Source organism: Herpailurus yagouaroundi, unplaced genomic scaffold, assembly GCF_014898765.1.
Source record: "Herpailurus yagouaroundi ecotype Mexico unplaced genomic scaffold, PumYag 419, whole genome shotgun sequence".
In the NCBI taxonomy this organism is placed as follows: Eukaryota; Metazoa; Chordata; class Mammalia; order Carnivora; family Felidae; genus Herpailurus; species Herpailurus yagouaroundi.
In genome coordinates, this window is record NW_024412636.1 from 626,590 (window position 1) to 652,425 (window position 25,836).

Genomic DNA, 25,836 nt, shown 5'->3' on the forward strand with positions numbered 1-25,836 from the left:
TCCTTATGCCTGACCCCAGCTGGCTCGTGGCAAAACTCTATTTGCCAACCCCAAATTACGGTATGCTGGGAATAAAACTCCAGGTCTAGGAACCACCTCTCACAAAGAGCTGGGACTGGTTGGCAGGAGAAAAGCAGCCAGAGGGGAGGGATGATGCCTAGCATTAAGCCTCCGACAGGCTGACAAGAGAAGGATGGAACACGGCCGAGGTTGTCCTCCCTGAGAAAGTATGTGCTCATGTGGTTAGCGCTGCTTAGGAAGTGATGAGCTCTCTGTCACAGGAGGTGTGCAAGCTGCAGGTCAGATACCTGTCAGGGATCTAGCAAAAGGACTCCTCTACTGGCTAGAATCTGCTACGGACTGTCTGAATCTGCACCCCCCACCCCATGCATCCCCGCTGCCCTTCACTTGCGTTCCTCTGCCTCTGAGGGGCCATACTCTGGTCCAACTCAAATCCCACTTCCCGCACGAGGCTACCCCCAGCTAGTGAAACCCCCCATTCCCACACTCTGTCATGGTGTAGATTTCCTGGAGAAAGAGAGAATGTGAGGGGTGGACCCCACCCCACCGGGAGTCCCGTTCCATGAGGGATTGGTCCCTGGAAGACCTGGCCTCCAGCAAAGACCGGGACCCGAGACGGGCTCCTTTCCGACAGAAAGCTCCACATGGGCACAATGGGGCTCCAGAGGTGAGCTGGCCCGGCACAGCTAGCCAGCTGGTAGCTGGAGCTGCACACGGATGTGTCCCTTCTGGCCCCTCTGGCCTAGGGACTCAGAGCCCTGAATCCCGAGACAGTGACCCCAACCTCCTCCTCCCCTTCTCCAGTCTTCCAAATGTGCCTTCCTCTGCCAGAGGCTGGTGTGTATGATATTTATGTGGGGAAATGGCTGGATCGCTACAGAAGAGCGTCTAGAGTTTCCGACCGCCCTAGGATGATGAAAAGCACATAAGAACTGAAAACACATTTTGAAAAGTGTAACATCCCTGTGCCTTCCTGCCAAGCGAGGGGGCTGGATGGCCTCCCTGCTGCAGCCTCCGAGCCAGATTTCTGGGTTGGAATTCTGCTTCTACTGCTTACCAGCTGAGTAACCATGGGCAAGAATACTTCCATGCCTCAGTTTCCTTTGCTGTAAAATGGGGGCAGAGTCCTGACTACACACGCCTGCTATGAGGCTTAACAGAGTCAACACATATGAAGTCCTTAAAAGACTGCTCACTTCATAAAAGGCATTTTCTAAATGCTGTCTCTGGTTATTCTTTGATAGGGCCCAACCTACACATCCTGGCAGCTAGAGGTGGGGGGCAGACAGGCCCAGTGTGTGAGCCAGGGGACCCGCCTCTGCCCGCTACAGGGCCTCTCTCTGCGCAGACAGCCGCCTCCAGCCATGGGCTGGAGTCACTGGTGACGAGGCCCTAGGGAGGGCGGGACAGTCCCAGAAAGGGACCCGGGCTCCGTGGCTCAGATGCCACGTCCTGACTCTAGCTGGGGAGTGAGTCAGGGCTGGGGTGGGAGGGCCTTCAGCCACTCGGGCCACGGATGTCTCTAATTATGGCCTTTGAAGTCACGAATGACTTTTCTCAAGAAAAATGTTAGAGGAGGCTCCGGGCAGAAGCAAGGGGGCATGGGTGAAGAAGGGACCCTCTGTTAGGGGGCTGGCTATTCACCCCAACGTAAGGACGCCGATCGTAGGAACAGTTAACATCTATATAGTTAGCAGTGCTCTAAGCATTAAATGTGACTCAGTCCTCGAAACCACTTTACAGTATGGAGAGGAGGTTAAACTCAACCCCAAGGTCATACAGCGAGTGGGTGCACTCAGAACCCACGCAGTCTGGTTTGAGTCTGCACACTTACCCACTGTGTTCACATGACCCCTTAATCACACACACGGGTTTGGGTCATGTAGTGGTAACTCTCCTCTGTAAAGCCTGCTGCATACAGGTGCCGTGTTAAGTGTTTAAACTACATGGCCTGTAACCCAACTACCATCGCGGGGAGCCAGGAGGGAGCCGTGCCTTCCGTATGTGGGCTTGGGGCTTGGTGGAGTTGAGTCACTAGGCCAAAGCTACCCATGTAGGGAAGAGCAGGGCTCGGACTTGACCCCAAGCAGGTGTCTCAGCCACCCAGCTGTCCAGAGGAAAAAGCATGCCATTGACATGCCGAGGTAGAGCTGGGGTCCAGCGCCTGGGGGGCTTGGGGTTGTGCACGGTCATGAGATAAATAAGCCTGGGCTGTGTGTGGCCAGGTCTGGTCACGTAAGATGGCAAAGCCACCCGCTTCAGAGTGGGCTTGGCCCATGCTGGAGGAAGCAGCACTCTAAAGCCTGCCTGTGGTTAAATGTCCATGCCAGGAGCCTCAGCTCAGACTGACTGCTGGCAGTCTGCACGGGCCAGAGCAAAACAGCCTCCTGAAATACATATGCCCCTCGTGCCTCCAGGCCTTGTGGCCTCCCCAGTGCCCTGCTTTCAGGGTTTCTGATTTCCAGAAAGGGAGTCTAGGCCAGGGCAGGAACAACTAATTCCCAGCCCTCACACGTTCTGCCGTGGGGCTTCTACAGCTCTTTGCTGCCCAGGCCATATTAACTGAGGTTTATCACTCAGGAGGGGATGGTTTTGCTCTGCTCCAGGTCCTGGGGGAGGGATGCAGATTAACTAGGGCAGGATCCGGGGAGGTGAGGGTGGGAAGGAAAAGGTGGCCATGTCCTCTGAGAAAAAGGACGGGGAGGGCTCAGCTGCAGAAAGGCAGCCCTTGGGACCATCTACAACTCCCAGGTCTCTGCAGGGCCATCCTGGGGCAACGGGAGCAGGCAGGTCAGTCGCACCAGAAGTAGGGTGAAGGCAGCCTGGTAGCTCTGGGGATGTAGAGGTTTTTAGCAGTTCAGCTCTTGGGGAAGGGGCTGCCTCAGGAAACAGCATCCACGTATTTAATCCCATCAAGGAGACTCAGAAAGGATTCATGGCTTGCCGAGATTGCAGAGCTCAGGAGCAAAGCCTAGACTCAGCTGTGCAACATGCTCCCAGTCTTTCCCACTCGGTGAAAAGTCCCCGGGGCCAGGGAGGCAGCCCCCAAGGGCTGGCCTGGCTGCAAGGAACAGAGTACAAGGACACAGAGGGGTGGATTTCAAGGGAAGACTGAGAGCATACAGGAAGGCACAGCTGGTGTGCCCAGCAAGAAAGGGACAGAGAAGACCTCCCCAGGGAAACTGGGGAGGCCGTTCTTAAGCAGGCCATCCACGTCTTCCCTGGTCAGGGTGGGGAGAGGAGGTGGTGGAAAGGCAGCACCCCCACAGACGCCTAAACCCATGATAAGTGTTCTTGGGAAGACAGGTGTCTGGCTGGCGACCGAAGTGACTTATGAACACCCAGCCAACATCCCAAAGCTTTGTCCCTCCTGGGAGGAGGAGCTGGGGACCACCTAAACCAAGGCCTGGCAATACTGGGCGTCTCCGCTGGGGGGCAGGGTCAGGATGAACAGGACCCAGAAAGAAAGAGCCTCAGGAGGAGTGGTGAGCAGGATGGGGTGTGCTTCTAGTGTGTACAGCCAGCGGCGATCTGAGGAGGGCCCAGGGGAGGCACTCGTGCAGGCACAGATGTTGAGCCCTGCGCTCCCAGCCTCCAGGCACTGCCACAGCCTGGCATGGAGGGGCCCGGGGAGGCTGGCGCCCTTGCAGGAAAGTGTGAAAAGACTTAGGGTGTGAATTCACATGAGGCACACACGCTCAACATGACTTCTGGCTGGTTAACCAAGAGCAAGGGAGGTGATGAGCTGTCTGGGCAGTCCAGCAGAGACCCCAAAAGGGCTTGCTGGGGGTCAGGGGCAGTCAGGAGGGTTCCTGCTTTAACCGGTTCCCAAATCTGCTTTAGTGAGGATATACAGTAGTCACAACATCTAACTGCCCAGCACTACCCCCCTTCGATGACTGGCGGACCTCTCGAAGGCAGGCAGGCAGGCTCACCAGGAGCCCACGCACTCTCCCGGCCCCTCCGCGGAGAATGACTCCATCCTTTCAGCCGCTCAGGCCCAAAATCAGAGCAACTCCTGGCAACTCTCTCTTCCCCACACCTCCCCACCAGCAGATGTGGTTGCTCTACCTTCAAAACTGAGGCCGCACCCGACCAGTTGGCCTGCCCCCCTGCCCCCAGCCCGGTGAGCTGCTGTCACCTGTTCCCTGCATTGGTGCCACAGCCTCTCTGATGGGCTCTCCTGGCCTCTTACTACACACCCTTCTACATACAGAAGCTGGGATCCTATTAAAACACAACTCTGACCAGGTCCCTCCTCTGATCCCACCTCATTGGCTCACAGAGGCCAAGTCCTCAGAGGGACCCAGAAGACTGCAAGGCCCGAACATTCTTCCTGCTACCCCTCCTCCATGCCCCCTTGGCCACCCCGCCACAGCCCCCACTGTCCTCCTGTTACTCTACATTCCTGGCACACTCCTACCTCAGGACCTTTGTACATGCCGTTCCCTTTGCCTGGTCTCTTTTCTCAGATGTCTTCCTGGTTCACTCCCTCATCTCCTTCAGCTCACCTCATTTAAAAACCATACCCTTCCCCCGCCCCCCCCACCCTCCCTTATTCTTCCCTGCTCCATTTCCTTCTATAGCACTGAAACAGCACCATCACACCACTATATGTGAGGATGTGACCCCGAGAGCTGGGGCTTCCCTGCTAGGATGGGGAACTGGACTCTGTTAAAACACAACTCGGTCACTCTGTCGCTTCATTCAGCGAACATGCCCTGAATGCCAGCTAGGTGACAGACCCCTGCCAGGCACTGTGAGCGTGGCCGTGAACAGACAGACACAGCCCTGTCCTTGTGGGCACACTGGGGGATGCAATTAATTAATAATGATGGCTTGTGTTAGGAACAGTAATGGAGGAAGCGTCAGGCACTGTAGGATGGTGAGCAGAGCCCGTGCCCTGGTGAGAGGTGGAAAATATTCCTAGGAGGCATGTGGCATCAGCCAGGACCCGCGGAGGAACGCCACGCGGCAGTGAGGGGTGAAGGCTGAGTGGACAGAGGTGGGTATTCACAGCGCACACGAGGGACGGGACGGAGAAGTTCAGTCTGGCATATACAGAGGGGCGGGCAGGACCAGACCTTGCAGGGCCTTGTGAGGCTTCTTAAGGAGTCCGGACTTGACCCCGGGACCAGGGCAAGGCTGAGTGAGCGGGGGAAAGATGGAGAGGGGAGGTGGCAGTGCCAGGGGGACAGCACTGTCTACACCAGGTGGTGAGGAGCTACGTGGGGGGTGGTGAGAAGCTGGGAGACACCTGTGGGAGTAGTGGGAGGAAGGACAGGAGTCCTCAGGGTCCTGAATCCAAGTTGGCGGGGCCAGAGTCACCAAAAGTTGAGGCAGCAGAGAGCAGGGACACGGCAACGTGAGGGTGGCACAGGGCGGGGATCGGAAGTCGGGCTGTGGCGGGGTAAAGGGAGGAGCTGGTGCAGAAGCTTTTGAGGATGGTGGCTGAGGAAACAGTGGAGATGGGGTGGCAGCTGAAGGGGGCTGGGGGCTGCAAGGAAGACTGGTTGTAAAGCTGGGACAGACCTGGGCCCAGGAGGAGAGGGGGGCCCTGGGAAGGCCCAGGAGGAAAGGGCACTGGGCATGGGCTGGGGCCCTGAGATTTGAGCTGGCAGGGGGGGATGCAGCCAGGTAGGGCCCTTCCTCTGGGGGTCTCCCTGCTCCCTGAGGGGCAGGGAGGGGGGTCAGAGGGCTGCTGAGGGGGCCTGACCCCTCCCACCAGCAGGCTGGGGCTAAGGCAGGGCCAACTTCAGGTCTCAACCAAGAGACCTTGGCCCGAGGTCTCAACCAAGAGAATATGGGGGGTTCACTCCAAGCCTGTGCCCCATTGCAGGAAGTGGGCCCACAGACCTCTCAGGTGGACCCTGAGCCCACAACAGCTGCTTCTAGAGCAACCCTACATGGGTGCCCAGCTGCCTCTCTGCTGACTGCCCCCTTATCTCAGGGAAGAGAGCCACAACCAAGCCCCGGCGTGCTGACTCCCTACCCTGAGGCCTGCCCTGCCGAGACTGAGACAAGGTCTGGCCCAGATGTACCTTCCAGGCTATAGCATTATCTCTAATTACCCGGCACCGAGACCTCCAGGAGTAACTTTCTGTATACATATAAAAATATACAGCTCTGAACAATAAGCTTCTCAAAGCAGAGGCTATTTTTAGAGATATGCTTACTGAACCAGCATCCAGCATTTCCCTGCTTGTCAGCAGCTCCCGGCGGGATGGGCAGGCGCCACAGGGATATGTCGGCAGCGCTTAGGAATGGTGGGGTCTTCTCGGACCTCTCGAGCACAGCAGGAAAGGGGCCGTTTGGCAGGATGCCCAAGCTGGCGGGGGCATGGCGATGGCAGCCAGCTCTTGCTCCTTGCCCTCTGGTCCTGAGCGCCCTGCACAACTCTGCAAGGTCTGCCTCCATCCTAATGCGGTGACAACATGAGTGACAGGGAGAATCTCCAACCCCAACTTCCCTGAGCCTCGATTTCCCACTTGCCTGGGGTGGGGGGAAGGCCACCACTTCAAGGCGATGTGATGGAGTCAGGTGAATGGCGCCCTGGCAAGGAGCCCTGCAGACAGCCAATACCCTGCCTAATTAGAAGGAATTATCCAGGAGTGGCCTCGGCAGCGCCCTTCCTCAGTTGGGGCTTGTTCTCGTCAGTGCACAGCCAGAGGGAAGAAAAAAGTCTGCTGTCCTCTGAAGCCAGCGCATGCAGCCAGGCCCTCACCCTGTCCTGTCAACATGTTTTCCAAGGTCATCTTTCTGGCCCTGGGGAAGTGGTGGCTCCAGTCTCCCCAGCCCAGGCCTCACTCCTAAACATAAAGAACATCTGTCTCCAGCCTGCTGGAGATGGGCTGGACTGTCCCAGTCCTCTGCTTGTGAGTCAGTCCCATTAAAATAACCCGGAGGACCAGAACGGGCTTTGGAGATGGGAATTCAGGGTCCTGGAGACAGGGACGGGCAGGAGGGCAGCCCTCGGAACCTACGATCAGATATCCCTTGAATGTTTATGATCCTGGGAGCTCCCGTCGGGATGAGGGTCTTGGCTGTGCATAAACACTGAGCCCAATGCAAGGCCAGGGGAGGCCCCGCATGGTGCATGGGTGCCTGCCCAGGGGGTCCCATGGAGCTCAGAGCATGGCAAATGTGGGGGGTGGGGAAGGGGTAACCCAGGCAGGAGGGAAGGAAAAGGGGTTCTAGATCTACAAGTGCCACCTCCACTGTCTCAGTCATGTCGAGCTCTTGGGTCTCTTCATAGCACACCTCACTATCTTTTTTCCATTCATTTGTTCTGTAAGTCTGTCCCTTGCTGTGAGAAAGCTGACTCCAGAAGGGTGTGGCTGCCTGTGCTGCTTCTGTTTCTGGATCAGGCATCCCCAGTGCCATGAACAGGGCTTAGCACAAGCAGGTGCTCAGTTAGTATTTGTGGATGGATGGATGGATGAGTGATGGATGCTACTGGTGACTAAGGAGCCCACACGAACCTGGAAGGCAGCATCGCTCATCTGTCCATTCAACAAACACAGAGAGCTCTATGCCAGGTGCACCCTCCCACAACCGCACCTCGTCTGACCTTCTCCCCTGGACCAAGAGCCGCGGGACCAAACCCCTCTCATTTCCTTCTAAGACCCTTGGGCGGCATCCCCTTATCACACTGTCCCCTGGCATTTCAGCTGGGCCCCCTTGTTCACTCCCTGTGAACCCGGGACAGGGCTCACTCCTCTCTGGTTTGCAAACAGGGGCACCGAGGCCTGGAGGGGAGTGAGGCTTAGCTGGGTCACTGACACACTGCACAGCCGAGACGGGGCTCACTCCCTCACCCTGCAGCTGGGCCTCAGAAATATTAAACGGCTGCAGAATGTTTCTCCGAGATACAGATATGTGGTCTGCACCCAGAACACTGCTCTCCATGCCCTGAGTCACAGGGGGACAGGGGCCTCATGCGGTCCCACCCCTTGGGGACCCCTGGCTCAGTTCCCCTGGGCCTACCTCTGCCCTGTGCCCATCTCCCACAATCCTGGGAAGGCTGTGAGGCCAGGCCGGCTCTGGCGGGGCCTCAGACAGGAAGCAGAAACGGAGTCTCATTCCACAAGTTGGTGAACGTGCGCTTTTACTTAGGCTGAAAGCCAGCTGGCAGAGGGCAGCCATGAAACTCTGCATGAGGGCAGGCGCCCGGGGCCGACGCAAACACCCTGCAGTCAAGTCCAGCCAGGGCCTCTGCTCGGTGAGGGGCCAGTCCTAGTGGCATCGCCATTAGTCCCAGAGCAGTTGGTTTTCAACCTGCCTGGGATCTCACCCTACATCCTGGAGTCCGGAGCATTAAGCTGGGGATAGGCCTAAACCAGGAGGATAATCAGGCTTCAACACCAGTCCTGCAGTCAAGCCCAGGATGGGCAGCCTTTCCACAGAGAGGCTGTGAAAAAGCCCTTTATTCTCCCCAGTGCTATCTGGGCCAGGCCAAGGCAGGGTGAGGCCCATCCGGGACCCTGAGCCTTGCCCCCGGGGCAAAGCTGGGTAGGAGGCCTGGTGCCCCCCATCCCCCATACAGACACTGTAGACCAAACAGAGCTCCCTGAAAGCCAGAGGGTCTCTCTGCTCATGGCTTACGGGGTCTCAACACAGAGCTCCAGGTCAGCAGCCCTGGGCCTAAAGAGTATTTAAAAAAGAAACAAACAAAAAACCCTCCAAAGCTATAATAAATCACCACACTTGACACCTAGAAGGTATTTTTTCTCCTTTAAATGCAAATCCAGGCTTCTGACTTTTCTTGGGGAGAGAAACGGTTGAGGATTTGGCCATACTGGGCCCACGGTCCTGCCTGATGACAGAGCAGGGGTAGCCACACCCAGATGGGGCATGCTCTTCCTCTGCCCTAGTCCTCACCACTCCCTATTGCTCGCCATACTCGGCCTGCTCCTCCCCCATTGGTCACCTTCTTGCCTGCTGCCATGCTCACAGAGGACCCATCTCAAAGAGCAGCAGTCTGATCTGCGGACCCGGGCTCAGCCATTCCCAGGGAACCTGATTTAGAACACCAAGTCCCGAGGGGCAGGATCCAAGACTTCGCACAGCTCTGCACAGCTAGTGGGAACGTCAGGACCTTCCGCTCTGCTGCATCCTGTATTTAACTTTTACAAGACCTTACCAATGTAATGCCACCACACTGGTTCTGATCCAAAACCACGTGGCCATCATAGCCACCAAGCCTCAATTTCCCAGATGCCCTGATTTCTCAGTTCCATATGGTCAAGATATCATTTGAAAAGCCCTCTGATGGGGCACCTGGGTGGCTCAGTTGGTTCAGCGTCCGACTTCAGCTCAGGTCATGATCCCACGGTCTGTGGATTCGAGCCCCGTGTCTGGCTCTGTGCTGACAGCTCGGAGCCTGGAGCCTGCTTCGGATTCCGTGTCTGGCTCTCTCTCTCTCTGTCCCTCCCCCGTTCATGCTCTGTCTCTCACTGTCTCAAAAATAAATAAACATTAAAAAGAAAAGAAAAGAAAAGAAAAGAAAAGAAAAGAAAAGAAAAGAAAAGAAAAGCCCCGTGATAACCTGGTGTCTATTCTCAAACTGGACTCTCAGGTGGTCTCCTGGGGTTGGAAGCTCAGCTCTGCCCACCCTCGGCCGCCTCCTCTGCCTGTCTCTGTATTTGGAGCAATGCCCTCATGGCTCCAGAAGCACCTACAGAGAGTATGGGGAAGATCGGTGAGATCAGACCATGTTGAGACGAGGTTCCCACTTCCGGGCTGAGTGACCTGGGGCAAGTTACCTCACCTCTCTGGGCTTCTGGTTGTCTCATCTTTGCAGTGGGGATCATTCCTGCCCTTCTTGCCCAACAGAAATGTGGGAATCAAGCAGGGACACACTTTGCCAGCTACAAACCCCTGTGTAGGCATGTGGGGCTGTCTCTGCTGTGCTCCCACTGCTGATCAGAGAAGAAGGGCTCAGTAGAGAGTCTTTTGCTGGGATTGTCAAGGCCAAAAAGAGGGATTCAGGATAAGTGTCCTCCAGCCAAGCACCAAACTAAGCACTTCCTGCTTGGGAAACCAGAAATGTCTCTTGTGGATCTGTACAGAGCTTTATACTTTCAGAAGCCCCTTTCCCTGCATTCTTCCCACTGCTTACCTGGTCTCAAGCAATAAAGTTTACAAAACAGCTTCCCTGACAATGATCTCATCTGTGTATGGCATTGACTTCTTCCTTTTCTATATATATAGCTATTTTCTATATACTCTGCCAGACCCTCACCCCCAGCTAAGCCAGGGTAGTCCTTGTTGGTTTTGACTTTTTACTGCATAAAGACGACCAGAGCTTCCAACCCCTGGGGCTCACTCGGAAAGATTTTTCAGAATACACACACACACACACACACACACACACACACACACACACAGAGCCAAAAATCTTCCTGGCTGAGCCAAATTAAATACAGAGGCCTCTAGTTATTTCCATACGTGCAAAATGGACTCAAATAAAGCAGTTCTCTGTGGCAGGCTCCAGCAGACAGGGCTGGGCCAGGCCCCAGGGACGCCCCGGGAGTGCCGGGCGGGAGGCACAGGCTGGGGAGGCTGGCGCTGGGACAGAGTGTGGGCAGAGAGGAGGAAGATGCCCACTGTGCAGGCCTCGCTGCCTCCGGCCCACCCTGCTGGCCAGGGCCAGGCATGCCTGGGACAGCCTCGGCCCCAGCTCTCCAGTCCCACCCAGACTGGCACCCATACTAAGCTTGCCTACCCTCAACAGCCAGAAAGCACTTTCTAAAATGCAAATCGCTCAAGTCTTTTCGGGCATAAAATCTTTGTCATGGTCCAGGCGTCTCAATGGGGTGCTTCCTCTGCCCTCCCACAGGCTCCCAACCCACCTCCCAGCCTGCTGCCCCTCCCGCTGACCCCACCTCACTCCCAGGCTGCAGCTCTGCGGTGCTGTGACTCCCGGCCTGGCCCTGGATGTGCCACCACGGAGGGAGCAGAGCCCACGAGAGCCCACGGGACTGCTCTGCCCAGCTGTGAGCTGACCCCAGGAGACGGCGCATTTCATGTGTCTGGGTCCGCAGTGATGAAAACCCATGTATAAAATGCGCAAATGAGTAAATAAATGAACGGACGACGGCGCGAAAAATACTACACTGACAACAACAGATGCTCGCACAGAAATAACTCGTAGCGTCCTGTCACAATGTTTTAAAACAGATTTTCATTTTTTAAAGCAGTTTTAGGTTCCCAGAAACACTGAGCAGAAAGTAGAGATATCCCATATTCTCCATCACCCCCCGCCCCACGCATAACCTCCCCTGCTCTCACCTCCCCAGCCCTCTCTGTGCTGCATTTGCTAATCCATGGACCTACACTGACATGAGGTTTTCACCCCAAGTCCACAGTTTACAGGAGGCTTCATTCTTGGTGGTGCGGACAACCCCTACTGGAGACGGATGCAGCATCATCTCCCCATTTCATGCATGGAGAAACTGACGTGCAGTGGGGCGATGTGACTTAGCACAGCCCACACAACCCCCATGCAGGTGACTGAGGCACCAGGCCAAGCACTTCACGCCCCCCACCTTCTGCATGGTCCTCCCTCTCCTGGGAAAGCCTCCCCCTCACCCGCCGCCCCCCATCTGCCCATGTCTGGGGGAAGATGGAGGCTCAGGGTAGGGAGCACCAACCCCTCAACCTCCTGCATCTGCAGCTTTGGCACACGGCCCTTCCCTGTAGACTGCCTGTCTGGCACCTGGCAGAAAGGGGCTGTGTGGCCTAGGGTAAGTGACTTGGCTTCTCTGTGCCTCCATCTGTCGGCCATAAAATGTGGGTAGTCTATCTCACAGGCAAATGATAATGCAGACACAAATCCTCAGCCTGGGGCATGTCACCCAGAGTGCTCAGGGTAGCTGCTGTTATTATCACGATACAGGATTATTACTCCCCACGGTGCACGGGGGCCATGGGGACTAAGGGAGGGACTCTAAGGCTGTGAGTGTACAACAACGGGAAGAAGCCTTAAGCACACCCTTTGTTCACAAGTAGGTGCTGGACCGTGTGACCCAACCCCAGCATGTGCACCTGAGGAGAGCGAGGGGTGAGCTGACAGGGCATGGCCACTGCTCAGAGCAGAACGGGGGTGGGACTCAGGCCCACGGTTTGTTTTTTTAACTAAACTGGGTTGAGGGTCCACTGGGTGCCAAGCACTGTAAGATGCAAGGGTAGTATATGTTCCTAAAAATATATCAGAATAGTATTGAAACTAATACAGGAATTGCAACTAAAATTTGCCAAGCACCTGTTATGTGCCAGGCTCCAAAAGCAGCACCATTAGAAGCAGCAGGGTGGAAGAGACCACGTGGTGAGAAGGGACGGGGACCTGGCAGAGGCCTAGGGAAGCCCGGGACTGACACAGTGTGGTGGGAGGAAGCCGGGAAAGCCTGGTCGCTTAGGCCAGGGAAGAGCGCTCAGAGTGTCCAGAGGCCAAGCAAGGTGAGGGGCCAACCTGTCTCGGGCAGCAGGCAGGGCCTGTGGAGCCACTCAGCAGAGTCCCAGTCCTGCCTGGGGAGCCGAGGCATGACGGCAAGAGCCTTGGGCACTCCTGACCCGATGCGAGCCCAGGAAAGTCCTCGCCTGATGGGGACGCACGAGCCTGGCCTCCCCTAGCCACCTGGAGACACAGCGCCTTTGACACAGACTTCTCTGAATGGGGCAGGCATCGCTTGGTCTTCAAGGCTGGGAAACTGGCCCGGCCTCCAGCTTCCCCAGTTGGGTCAACGCAGCCAAGGGCCGTTTAGGGAACTCTACACTTTGTCCTGGGAGCCCACCCCAACAAACTGCACATCTCCGCCTCCACACGACAGGTCCTTGACTAAAACCATCAAGATGTCTGGGATGTGCTTTGAAATAATCTGAGGGCAATGAAATACAATTGTCCGTAGGGGTCATCGTACCATTCTCTCCAGTTCTGTTTATGTTTAAAATATTCCATAAGGAAAAGTTCAAAATAGTGCTAAGAATCTGCTATCCACATCAAGGCCTTCCCCGGGCCATGTCGCCAATTTTTACTAAGTAGGAAAACAAAAACAAAATCCCAGTTCCTGCCCATTTAAGTTATGGCTCTTAGAAAAGTCAGTAGCCCCAAAGAAACAGACAGGAGTTTGCATGGCTGCACCTCCCCCGCTCCTTCCTCCTCTGGTAACAGCAGAGGAAAGAGCTGCTTCCCCAAACACTTCCTTTCCAACCGCCCCCCCCCCCACCCCCACACGGGACTAATTGCACTTCGGGGTCCAGTCCAGGGCCTGTACGGGGAAATCACGGCAGGAATAACAACTGTGGTCGATACCAATTAATAAGAACCGTAGGAACGACTGGCATTTAGTGAACACCTACTACAAGTCTGGCACCGTTCTAGCCCCCCCTTTCTTGTCATCTCCGTGGAGAGTCATCCCAGGGAATGTGGAAGACAGTTCTTACACCCAGATGACCTCCTGGGGCCGGCAAACACTGCTGCTGGGGTTCAAGGCCACTTGCCAGGGCTTCCAAGGGTCTTCTGTCAACTCTGCAAAATGACAGTGCACCTCTGTGCCCATCTGAGTGCCAGGGCCCAGTGGGGTCCTGCCGGTGCCCTCCCTCTCCTCTGCCCACCATTCTAAGGCCCAGACTCCCCCCACCTAGTGATGTCAGGGAGCAGGAAAGATACATTAACCAGAATACCAAATGACCTTCTGCAAAGCTTGGGCATTATTTTCATTTTTGTCTTGATTTGCTTATCCGTAAAGTAGGAATGCCACCAGCTACATCCTAAGGGTCCGGGGAGGTTCAAATAAGGTAAGTGTGTAAAATTCAAAGGCCACCCAAATGTCAGATACTATCATTTTTATTCTGTGGCCTGTTCGGGCTCCGGTCTCAAACCTCTGCCAACTCCAGACCCACCAAAAACAGTTGTGGCTTTGCTCAAAGCCAGCTGAACCCTTTCCCTTTCATACCAGCAGGTTCTAGGCACTGTTGTATATGCCACCCACAACCACCTCGCACAATCCCCACTCACAGAGGTGGCCACCTTGCCCTGGTCATTCATTCACAGAGGTGCAGAATTGGGACTCATGTCAACTTTCTCCAGCCCAAATGTCACCTTCTTCCCGCTGCGGCCAGCTGCCTCACTGCCTGGCGGCTGGACCAGGCTAGGGAGGGCAGGACAGCACAGTGAAGGACCCAAGGCCAGGCTCTGGAGCTCTTAGCCGCATTCGGCACCAGGAGGAACCCCAGGTAGACCAGATGCCACACTTGCCCTAAGTACCAGATCTCAGCACAGGCATCCGGCCGAGAACTCCGGAGGCCACCATGCCCCACCTCAGGGGCACGGGGCTGAGGCATCAGCCTCAATGTCCCCACTCCTGAAGTGTCCCCAGGGGGCCTCTCCATCACCCATGGTGCAGACCATTTCCCTGTCCTGTCTAAGAAACCTTCACTCTAGCTGAGAGCCAAGCCACCTTATTTTGCAATTTTTCCAACCCATAGGCAAAGCGATTCCCAAAATGCTTTGGACCTTCCTCTCTTAGCAGGCTACAAGCACATGCACAAGCCTATGGGCTTTCGTCGCCTGTCACCAAGGCTGCGACTGTCTCGCTCGTGAGCAGCACCACGACCCTCGCGTGGCTCCCCTCAACTCGCACCCCTCTTCTTCCTTCTCACTCTTACCCCTGGCTTTGTCTGTGGCCAAAAGGAGAGAAGATGCATTCCTGTCTAACAACACGTCTCCCCTGAACGAGTACCACGGTCCAATTTCAGCACAGTTGGACCTGGAGGCCCTGATGTCACAGCTAAAAGCTAGCACCTCTCAGGTGTTAACTGTGTGGCATTTAAGCACTTCGCGTGGGTTAATTTGTTTAATCCTCACAGAAACTCCCTTGCTTCCTACTGTCACCTACGTTTTACAAATGGGGAAACCAAGGCACAGGAAGCCTGAGGACCACACCTGAGATCACAGAGAGTGTGCGGAGCAGAGCTGGGGTTAGGGCTATGGGCGGGCTGGCCACAGAATCTGCTCCCCTAACACTGGGTCAAACGTCCTTCCTCAGCGAATGACCACAAGAGTCACTAAGCCCACGCCTCTTCACAGAGGGGAAACCGAGGCCCAGAAAGGGGATGGGAAGAGGTGACGGGCGCCGGAGCTTCTAGGGAGGCTGAATGCCAACAGCCAGTTACAGCCAGCTCTGCCCAGGCCTCTGGAGGGAGAGAACCTTCCAAGCTTAGCAAGAATCAGGATGGATAGTAACAACCACAATGATTATGATTAACATTTATTGAGCACTTACTGTATATAATACGATAAGGCACGGTTTTAAGTGTTTCACGTGTACTGACTCATTTAATTCTTGTGCCACCTAGCCTCCCTGCCAGAAAAAGGAAAAGCAAACACCAGTTGCTTCCATCTTTTAAAACAGCCACCGGGGACAAAGTATTCATGGTGGTGGACAGACCTGGACTGGGCTTGGGCAACAGGTGATTTTGGGGAACCTGAATGAGGAGGCTGTCTCCTAGCTGGGGATTCTTCCAAACTTTCCAGTTTATTAACAGTCCTTCTCCTCTCTCGTGGGAGCGAGTTCAGCAGCCCACATGCATGTGTGTCTCCTAATGACGTCAAAGGCCCTGGCCTTGGGTTTCCTCACCATGCAGAAGCTGGTTGTGTTTGCTCTGGTCCTGCAGAGAGTCAGGGGACAGCTGGCTTTTGTCCCCAAGAGCCCGGTCTGTGCTGAGGCTGGCCTGGGGCAAGTGTGCTCCCTTCAGACTGCACAAGTGCTCGGGACCAAAGGGCTCGGTCTCAGATTCCGGTTGGAGCATCTGGGGGAGCAGCTCTTGGGGTCTGAGGGGTCTGGCGAGACACCAGGGGGGCCCAGAGGGTTGTCATCAAACCAGCCTGACGCTGGGACATTTGGGAACATTTTGGAAATGATGACACCAGGGGATACCAGACACACCTGTTCCATGGCTTGGGAAAGATGCAAAAGACTCCATTGTGACGGTGACATATTTTGTTAAAGGTTATTTAATCCCAGAGGAGGCACGGGCTGGCTAATGAAGAACACAGACCCCAAAGCCAGGTGGACTGAGTACAAACCCCAGCTCTAAGACCTGCCGGCCAGTGACCCTGGGCAAGTCACATAACCTTTCCCCAATTGTTCCCCAAATGGGGACGGAATGCTATTATTATTATTACTACACTGACCTTTGAGCAAAGAGGAAAAAACAAATGTGGTCATAGTTTCCCCGTCCAGACAAACAAGGAGGGACTCTTGCTATGCTTCTGCATCTGGGCCTTCAGTTCAGATTAGACTGTCACCATGTTAGGAAAGCGGCAAACCAAGGAAAGAAAACAGAAAGAATGACTCTCTCCATCATGAAGCAGGGAAGCCATGGCTACGTTCAAATAAAGCATAAAAGGACATTAAAGTCAGAGCAGCTAGGACCATGCCTTACCCTCAAGGACGGGGGTTGCACAAAAAGCCATGCAGTTCCAGAAGCCACCGAAAAAGAAAACCGCGAGGAGCCACTTTAACTCAGTAGCTCTCCAAAGAGAAGCGGCTGATGTTGACAGCTGTCACTTGTTGGGGCATCTGATAGGTATAAGTCACCTGGCCAAGCTTCATATCCCCTCCGGGGAGCCCCATTTCATGGATGGGAAAATCAAGGCTCAGACAGGGGAGGCAACATCACCGAAGCCACACAGCTGGGAAGAGGCAGAGTTGGTTTTGTGCCACCCCGAGGCCTGTGTTCTGTGACACGTGGTTTCAAATCATTAATCCTGGTTCCTTTACATCTAGCCCAGGGCCTGGCACAAAGCAGGGGCTCAGTAGCTGGTGAGTGAATAAAGGAACACAGGAAAGTGCAACAGTGGGTCTTAATCACCTCCTGAGAACAAAGCACCCCCCAGCGCAGGAGAGCATGCGGGTGCATTCGCTTACAGACACCTGGCTGTGCCTACCACTTGGCCACAGGCATCAGGACGCACAGGCCCAGGGCTTAAAGGGGCACTTGCCCGTCTAGGGGTACAGCCACAGCAGCCAGAGGAGTGGCAGGTCCAGGTGGCACCGTGCCATGTTTTCCACCATAATCACCATCCATTGCCTCTCAGCAGCAGCTCAGGCAGGGTGAACGGCCAGATTCTCCAAGGCTGCACCAATTAATTCTTCAAGAGCCTTAATGGCCTTTAAACTCATTATGCTTCGATTCTGAGGACGAATGATAAATCACATTCAACGCCCTTTGAGCATCCTCCCCCACCACACAAACACACACACGTTTCTGGGCCTGGGAGGCCCAGGCCACCTCTGCGGAGATCTCCCCTGGGGCCCCTGGCCTGGTGCAAGTCCACTGGGCGGATATTCCACACGTCATCACAATTCAGAGGAAATTTACAAAAGGGGAAGGAAGAGAATCCCACAGGTCACTGGCGGTGGGAAGAGCAGAGTGCTGACTTGGACAATCACAGTTGGAGCTGGAGACGTGGGGCCGACTAGCACTGCCAGGGCTGTCGGACGCATCCTCAAGCATCTCTGTGAAGCGGGGTATCATCCCCTTCCACGGAGGGGGCCACTGAGGCTCAGAGGGATGTGGCAACTTGCGTAGCGTCACAAAGCTGAGCTGGGATTTCAAACAACGTCCGTCTGCCTCCCCGAGCCCTCCTCTGCTGATGCCCTGAGCTGCTCTGGACTCACAGATTCTCCTGGCAAACCAAGATACCTCGTTCCACAGAATCTGGTCAGATAGCACCCACACACACGCACACACACACACATATACATCCTGAGCTCCTGGAGCCCGGGGAGCCCTGTTCAGTCCCTTCCAGAAACACCTATTTGCCCAGTCATCACACTGTCTGACCGTGCAGCTGTCAGTCCTGTCCATGTTTTTGAACTGGAGCTGTGTAAATATTAGCACAGCTAGTTCATAGTCCGGCTTCCTTGAGCAAAAGCCTGAAAATCCTGGCAGGGGCTGGCAGGGGCCCTCCAGAGGCCCTCCATCAGAACATCTGGGTTCGACTCCAGGATACCCTTGTCATATTCTGGTCAAGTCGCTGGATTCCCTATCGTAACAGCCCATTTAGAAGGGGAGGGTAAGAAAGGGAGGGTTAACAGCCCATTCAGAAAGGGCAGCCTGGGCTGCTGCAAGTCTCAAACAGCAAACCATCATGGTGCTGCCATGTGAGGTGCCATGGGCTGTTAGCGTGGCATGGCTGTGCTTAGAAGGGCTGTCTTGGAGCTGTTACAGACTGGGGGTCTCCTGAGGTCTCTGGAGCATGCTGGCTCCTTTCTGGGTTTAGAGAGGGTTTATCTGGAATGGCCAGCTGGAGGGACTCTGGGTGGGGGGGCAAGCCAGCCAGCCCAAGCAGCGACTGGCTAAGCCTCCACAGGCCAGGAGCTGGCCTGATTTGTTTCTCCCACCCCACCCACTTCCTTCAGAACCACATACCAGGCACTCCACAGCAGTGATCCACCTGCTCTGAGGCCGAAGGGTGAACTTCGGGCTGTGTTGGAGCAGGGCTTCTCAATCTCCAGGACACCTGGTCCGTGTTCTGAGACTGGAGGAGCAGGGGTTCATCACCACCCCTGACGACAAAAGGACCAAAGCAGGCTTCCCTGCAGCTAGAAGATTTAGATTGGATACAAAGAAGGACTTCCAATAAGAAGGGATGCAGGACTGAGAAATGTACATGAGTGGTGGCCACGGGCATCCCAACTGGAAAGGTGACACTGGAGAGGTCCTAACGGAGGGGCACCAGGGAAACCCTCTCTCAGCTGGGAGTGGAGGAAGAGGTGTAGCCTGCAGAGCATGCCGACTGTGTCCCCGCCAGTCTACTGGTGCCAGGAGGACAAACACTGAGTTTTGCTCCCTGCTGTGTCTCTGGTGCCTAGACAGGGAATGCTCACGGAAGGTACTCAATAAACCGCAGAGCCAGGGGTGCTGATGAGAACGAACACACTCAACCTCAGTTTGCTCTCCGGCGATGTGGGGGGTGCCAGAGCCACAAGGACAAGAATGCAAATGCAATACCGGGTGGGACAGCTGCGTAAGGCAGCGGCACGTGTGGGATATGAATATCGTGACCCCCATTCTCGGACTGATGCCACCAATTCTAGACAGCTGGCCCTGCAGCTGCAGCTTGCCCAGCCCCCACCCCAGACACAAGAAGCAACGGGTTCTTGGGAACCGCACCCCCACAACCACCCATGGAGCCTTCAGGGCCCAGCGTCCCAGGCTCCTGGGGTGAGGAGGCGCAGAGGGGAACACACCCATGTTCTCAGTGCAACTGCCAGACACACACTGCAGAATTTTTGAACTCAGAGATCAAACGGCTGCAGGTGGGCTTGCCCCCGCAGCCCCCAGGGGGCCCGACGCAAGCCCAGTCAGCTTGTCAACAAATCCTCTCCGCCCCACCGCCTGGCTCCTCCGAGGGGCCTGCAGACAGCTCGGGGGGCAGCTGTGCTGGCGAGCGGAGCAAGGAAATCGATATTCTCAGCACATACACACCCTCTCTCTCTCCCTCTCTCCATAAATGCGGGCCTTGGACACTCAGGCAGCCACCCACAGCCCCAAAGCAGAAAAGGGCTGCTCTCTGGGATACACGTTTATTCCCCCGACCCCACAGACTCCATCCCTGAGCACACCAGGCGCACATAAACACGCACACGCTATCCCACCGGCAGACCCCTCACTGCCGCACTCAACACAACAGCGGCAGCCACACAGATCTCAGGTTCCCCGACGCACTCCTGGGTGGCCCGGCCGGGAGCACACCGGGAGCACACCTGGAGCACCTGCGCACAGCCTCACACGCGCTTGCCCAGGGTCTCCCTGACGGCGCACGCGTGACCCTGGACACAGGCCCAGGGTCTCGCGGAACTAGGCCCACGGGGAGACTCCCTGGCAGCCTCCGCCCGCCCGCAACGATGCCCGCGGGCCACACTCCGACTCACAAACTCCAGTCCGCTCGCTCTCAGCTGGCACCGATACCCACTCCCATCAGTTTCTCCCACGGAAGCTCACCCCCACACAAGCTCCCATCCCAACAGTCACTCGCCAGGGAGTGCACCCCCCTCAAGCCGCCCCCCCCGCCCCCGTCCTGACACCATCTCTTCTCACACGCACAAACTCAGGTCCCAGGTCCGGGTGCGCCCACACCACTCAGCCTCCCTCCACCCTGTCAGCCCTCCTCCCTCTCTCACGCACAGGCACTCCCCACACACATCCTGACGGTCTCACGCACGCCGGCACACCCATCCCCGCAGCCTCTCCGGCACACGCTCGCACTTACAGTCCCGACAGACTCTACCAAACCAACGCAGGCAACACTGCACCCGGCTCTCACGAACCCACAACATACCGCACGCCAACTGTGCGATGGCTGGGTGCCGCTGGCATCCCCACCCCGCCCCGCCGGCCTAGGTCCGCGCAGCTCCTCCCCAAAGCCCTCTCGCCCAAGGCCCGGGCGCTCACCCCCCCACCCGCCCCGACCCGACCCGACCCCCGGCCTCGGCCCCGCCCAGGGCCCTTACCCGCTGTCAAGCTCCAGCTCCAGCAGGGACTGGGTCCGCTCCGAGTTGCAGTGCAGGCACCACATGGCGGCCGCGGCGGGAGCTGACGGGGCCGGGCGCCCGGGACCCAGGCCCCGCCGAGCACTGCCGACTCCCGCCGGGGCGGCCGGATCCCGGGGCGGACACCCGACCACCCGGAGACCTGACCACCCGCCACGCGACCACGTCGGGTCACCCGGTCCAGTGCCCGCCGGTTCCCGCTACTCCCGGCCGCAAGTCTGAGCCCCCAGACCAGCCGAGCCCGCTCCTCCACCACCACACCACCACCGCCGCCACCCGCCCGCCTGGCGCAGAGCGAGGCCCGGCCGGAGGAATGTGGCCCGTGAGGGGGCGGGGCCAGGGGCGGGGCCGGAGGCCGGACTGCGCCGGGGGGGCGGGGCCGCGCGGAGCCTCGTGGGGAAGCGCGGGGGCGGGGCTGCACGCAAGGGGCGGGGCAGGACGGGGCGGGGCTGCGCACGGGGGCGGGGCGAGCAGAGCCAAGTCCGGAGGAGAGCCGGGGCGAAGTTTTCTGGGGGGACAGCAGCCCTTGTATCTTTTCCGGGAGGGCGGTGCGCTCCCTCCAAAACAGAGTCCCCACACATACATATCTTCCTCCCCAACGTGTAAGCACAGCAAATACAAAACCCACACCAACCGGCTGTAGCCTACTCTGCTGACGGCGCCAATGTCTGCCAATCCCGGCTTTGGCCTCGGTTTATAAAATGAGGCCTTTGCTCCCCGGAAAGGTGTGGTTTGTGGGCTCTGATGCTCCTGCCCCAGAGAAAAAAGTGGGTTCCATCCTGAGGCTGGGGACACCCATTTGGGGACTTTTTGGTGAGAATCTGATGAAAGCAGCTTCTTTTTCCCTAAGCCTACCCAACCTCCTACTCTTCCCTCACCCAGAGACAACTTTCAACCCCCCCCCCCCCCACATCCCGCCCTTGGCAGGCTTCACAGTCATCCTAATTCGCTATTAGAGCTCGTTACCTATATTTGGTTTTCAAGACACTGTGATAGAGGTAGAGCTATTAGTGGCCCCATTTTCCGTTAAAGGAAACTGAGGCTTACCCTTAACTGGGTTAATTCTAAGAGGCTTTCCCTCACTTCCTCTTCCAGAGCTGCTCAGCTCTCCCTACCATAAGCAGTCATGGCTTGCTATGCTCAATTTGCATACTTACATGTTTATTATCTGTCTTTGGGCTTCACGAAGGCAGGCATAGCACCCACTACCCACACTTGTGGAATGCCCAAATATGGTTGGGAGACAATCAAGCAGCCACAGATACAAACAAGACCCCACCTGCCCCACCTGCAAATCCACTTCCTGGAGGGCTAGGCAGCTGGCAGTTCTGCGGGAGTCAGGAAGCTATAGGAAGCCACTAATGCAGGGACATCATCTTGTGCCTTTTTGAAACTTTCATTTGGAGGGGGTGGTGCAAAAAGCCTAATGATGAGTGTTATTCCCATATGGAGAAAGTGGGGTGGGGTGGGATGGGGGACAGTGAAGGAAGAGGGCTGGGCTGGCCCAGCTTGCAGCACAAGAAAAGGCCACCCCTAGATGCAGTTTAGTGTACCAGGGTTCCCAGGCAACAAGCTGAGTGGGAATCCAGTGCCCCTCACTGCCCATCTCCACATATCTTCTCTTCACATCTGTTGTTGTCTCTGCCACACTGAAAATAAATAAAGACTCAGAATGGGAGAAAATATTTGTGAATCACATATCTGATAAGGGTATAGTATCCATGCCACATAAAGAACTCTTGCAACTCAACAATAAAAAGGTAAATCACCCAGTTAAAAAAATGGGCGAAGGATCTGAATAGGCATTTCTTCTGAGAAGATATATGAAGGACCAAGACACATGAAAAGAGGTCGAACATCACCAGTCATCAGGGAAATGCAAATCAAAACCACAATGAGCTATCACCTCCTACCCACCAAGATGGTCGGAATCAGGAAGATGGACCAAAGGACCTACACACAAGGGTTCTGGAAGGAGAAGACTGCTGAGACACGCTGCTCAGAAACTGCTACCACATCCAGCGGCCTGGCTGGGAGAGGAGGGAGTTAGGAGGGGATAGGGTTGAAATAGTCCAGTTGGGGGTGGTGGAAAACTCCCACCCCAGCTTGAACGGCCCTCTAAAAATAGGCTGCAATAAATGGAGCCAAGAGAATTCCCCCAGCCCAGCTGCTGGAGCACTCCAGACACGGGCTCCGACAGCCTCACGACCTGGATTCTCCAAGAATTCCAGGCACTTGTCCAGACCCACGGCCTTAGCCGCCTGCCAGGATGGTCTTGGCGACATGGTTCCGGCCGGGATTTAGAAGAAGGGGGTTGAATTTCCCCTTCAGTATTTGGAATACCAGAGGATGGAGTCCCTGGAAACCAAATGCCTCTTAATTCTCTTGTTCTGTTTTATCTTCCTACAAAGTGTACCTCTTGCTTTTGCTGGGTTAACTGCCTCGCAGATTAATAATGTAGGGAATCGGGAGGCGAGCGAAAAAGTTCCAGCCTGGAGAGGCAGAGAGAGCCAATTTTTCTGCTAAAATGACTAGACGGGGCAGATTTCTTACATATTCCGTTTGGGCAAATTGCTCAGCCTTCCGAGTTGCAGTTTCTCAACGGTAAAGTGTGGCTCATGGACCACATCTACCCTGGCAGATTCTCCTTGCCGTTTAATTTAATGTAGCAAGCATTTATTAGTGCTTACTCTGTGCCTGTCATCTGAGGCCTCAATGGGACACTGATGTGACAAGTGTCCCCAGTATGATGTTAAGATAATCTGGAGGAAGAGCCTGTAACTCTGCCCCATGAGAGGCTCCCAAGATGAAGGGACTTTGGGGCTAGGCCTTGAGGAATGAGTAGGAGCCCATATATAGGGTGTAAGATTCAAGAAAGTCATGAAAATGTTTAGTTGCACTGTCCCATCCTAGGTTTCAGCCCTGAGTTGCTTGCCTTGGCCTGTTTCATGCTCCATGACCGACTTCATCCCAATCCACCTGGCTTCTGACAGCCTCCCTGCTCTGCTTCCATCAGACATGTATGTAGTGCCTCGTCACCCGAAAGCCAACCTCTGCAGTCCCTCTCCTGGAGCTGCCGGGATGAAGGCCAGTCCCTCCACACGGCCGGCTCCAGGCCCGTGTGCCCTGACTGAGGCTTATCTCTCCAGCCCTGGACATTCATGATGCCCCTTGCGTACACACAGCACCTCCAGCAGCAAAATACTTCTTTCAGACCCCCCAAATCCCGCTGTGTCTGGCTCATGGCTAAGGCTCTGGGTTTTGGCTTTCACTGTCACTTCTCCCAGAAAGCCACCCCTAGCCAGCCCCTCGTCCAAGTTAGAAAGTCCTCTTACACACTCCCAGGTTTACTCTGTACCTGCCCTCCCATCACACCAATGAGCTGTATTGCCACTGCCAGGCCTCCCTCAGGCCTACTATGAGACCTGGGGCACAGAGGTGCTCAGCAGTTGAATAAATCCGGCCTAAGAATCAAATCTGGTCCCCTGCCTGCTTTTTTAAAATAAAGTGTTTTGTGCAGGCCTGCTGTGGACAAACCCTGGAAAAGCAGAAGTCGTATGTCATGGGGAAGGTGGCGATTAAAACTATAGGGCCCGGCCAGGTGACCTTCAGACAAGATGGCCACATGACGGGACGATTCACAGCTACGAATGACGCCTACAGAGCTCCTTCCCCATGTGCACAAAGACTTAGGTCCGAGGATATTAGTTCTTTGTAACACAGAACAAGGAGGAGGAGACTTTCAATGTCCCTCGATGGGGACCAGTTAAGTAACCTGCAATACGCCCATCAGTGGAGTCCTATGTTAACAAGATGGCAGCAGCACCATACACATTGACAGGAAATGATCTGAGATGTGACACTGTGATTAAAAGTTCAGAAAACTGGGGCGCCTGGGTGGCTCAGTCGGTTAAGCGTCCGACTTCAGCTCAGGTCACGATCTCGCGGTCCATGGGTTCGAGCCCCGTGTCGGGCTCTGGGCTAATGGCTCAGAGCCTGGAGCCTTTTTCCGATTCTGTGTCTCCCTCTCTCTCTGCCCCTCCCCCGTTCATGCTCTGTCTCTCTCTGTCTCAAAAATAAATAAACGTTAAAAAAAAAATTTAAAAAAAAGTTCAGAAAACTGTGATATGTATTTACAATAAAATATACAGAGCACTAGTGTGCTTATATAGCATGATATGATCATAGACTATTTCTTAATGAAGATCCAAGAAACAGGCACTGGTGGTGGCCTCTGGGAAGGGAAACTAGGGTTTCCAGAGATTCCTGGAGATGGGCCTCTGCCCTCTAAGCCTGAAGGCTTGTTAGGACAGGGGTGGGAAGGAGAAAGGAGGACTTTTCACTCTATGGGGTGGGGGGGGGCGTGGGTTAAAATTTACATCCAAGTTAGTTAACATATAATGCAATAATGATTTCAGGAGTAGAATTCAGTGATTCATCCTCTTATACCCTTTTATAGTTTTCAGAACTTTAGGGGTGCCTGGGGTGGCTCAGTCGGTTAAGTGTCCGACTTCGGCTCAGGTCATGATCTCATGGTTCGTAGGTTCGAGTCCCGTGTCGGGCTCTGTGCTGACAGCTCAGAGCCTGGAGCCTGTTTCAGATTCTGTGTCTCCCTCTCTCTGTGACCCTCCCCCATTCATGCTCTGTCTCTCTCTGTCTCAAAAATAAATACACATTAAAAAAAAAAAAAAGCCGGTGCAATACAGAAATCAATACAAGTCACAGCAACCCACGGGACCAGAGGTCTTGCATCTTGTGGGAGACTCAAGCCCTCCAGAGCCAGTCCTCAAAGACCCCAAATTCCGTACTGTACTTAAGTTACCTCTTGGGCCACCCTGGTTTCCTTGTCCTTCAAGTAGGTGGTGTCTTACTGACAGCCACGAAAATCAATTGGAGTTGTGTTATTGGAGTCGAGTTCCCCTCTCAGTGCCTGTTGATCATTAATCTGTTCATAACACTGAATGGACTTCCCTATCTCACAGCCAGGATGCTGGGTCCAGGAGGACACGCTGTGATCATCCTTCCAGCACAAGCCCTCATTTTACAGACAGGGAAACTGAGGCCCAGGGTGCCAAAGGGATGTGCCCTGGGGTGTGTGTGGCCAGGTACTACCACAGACAAAGACACTGGCCCAGGAGTCCTGCCTCCTGGGCCACAGTACCCCATTGTCGGCACGACACAGCAGGACTCGCACAATCCAGCATACGGCCTGGGTGACTGAGGCGTGGGTTCCGTACCGAACAGAACTTATTCG

General features: G+C 55.4%; 1 protein-coding gene across 7 annotated transcripts in view; it reads right to left on the bottom strand.

Moving 5' to 3' along the window:
* IQSEC1 (IQ motif and Sec7 domain ArfGEF 1) overlaps window positions 1-25,836 on the bottom strand; it is a 171,937-nt gene that overhangs the window by 52,546 nt on the left and 93,555 nt on the right. Inside the window, exon 1 of one of the 7 annotated variants that reach the window (XM_040463741.1) lies at window positions 20,544-20,809. The exons of the other annotated variants lie outside the window; for them this stretch is intronic. Within the exon in view, the coding sequence (XP_040319675.1) occupies window positions 20,544-20,608 (65 nt within the window). The 5' untranslated portion in view covers window positions 20,609-20,809. Of the gene's footprint in view, window positions 1-20,543; window positions 20,810-25,836 lie in introns of those variants that run through there. 7 annotated transcript variants of the gene reach the window in all.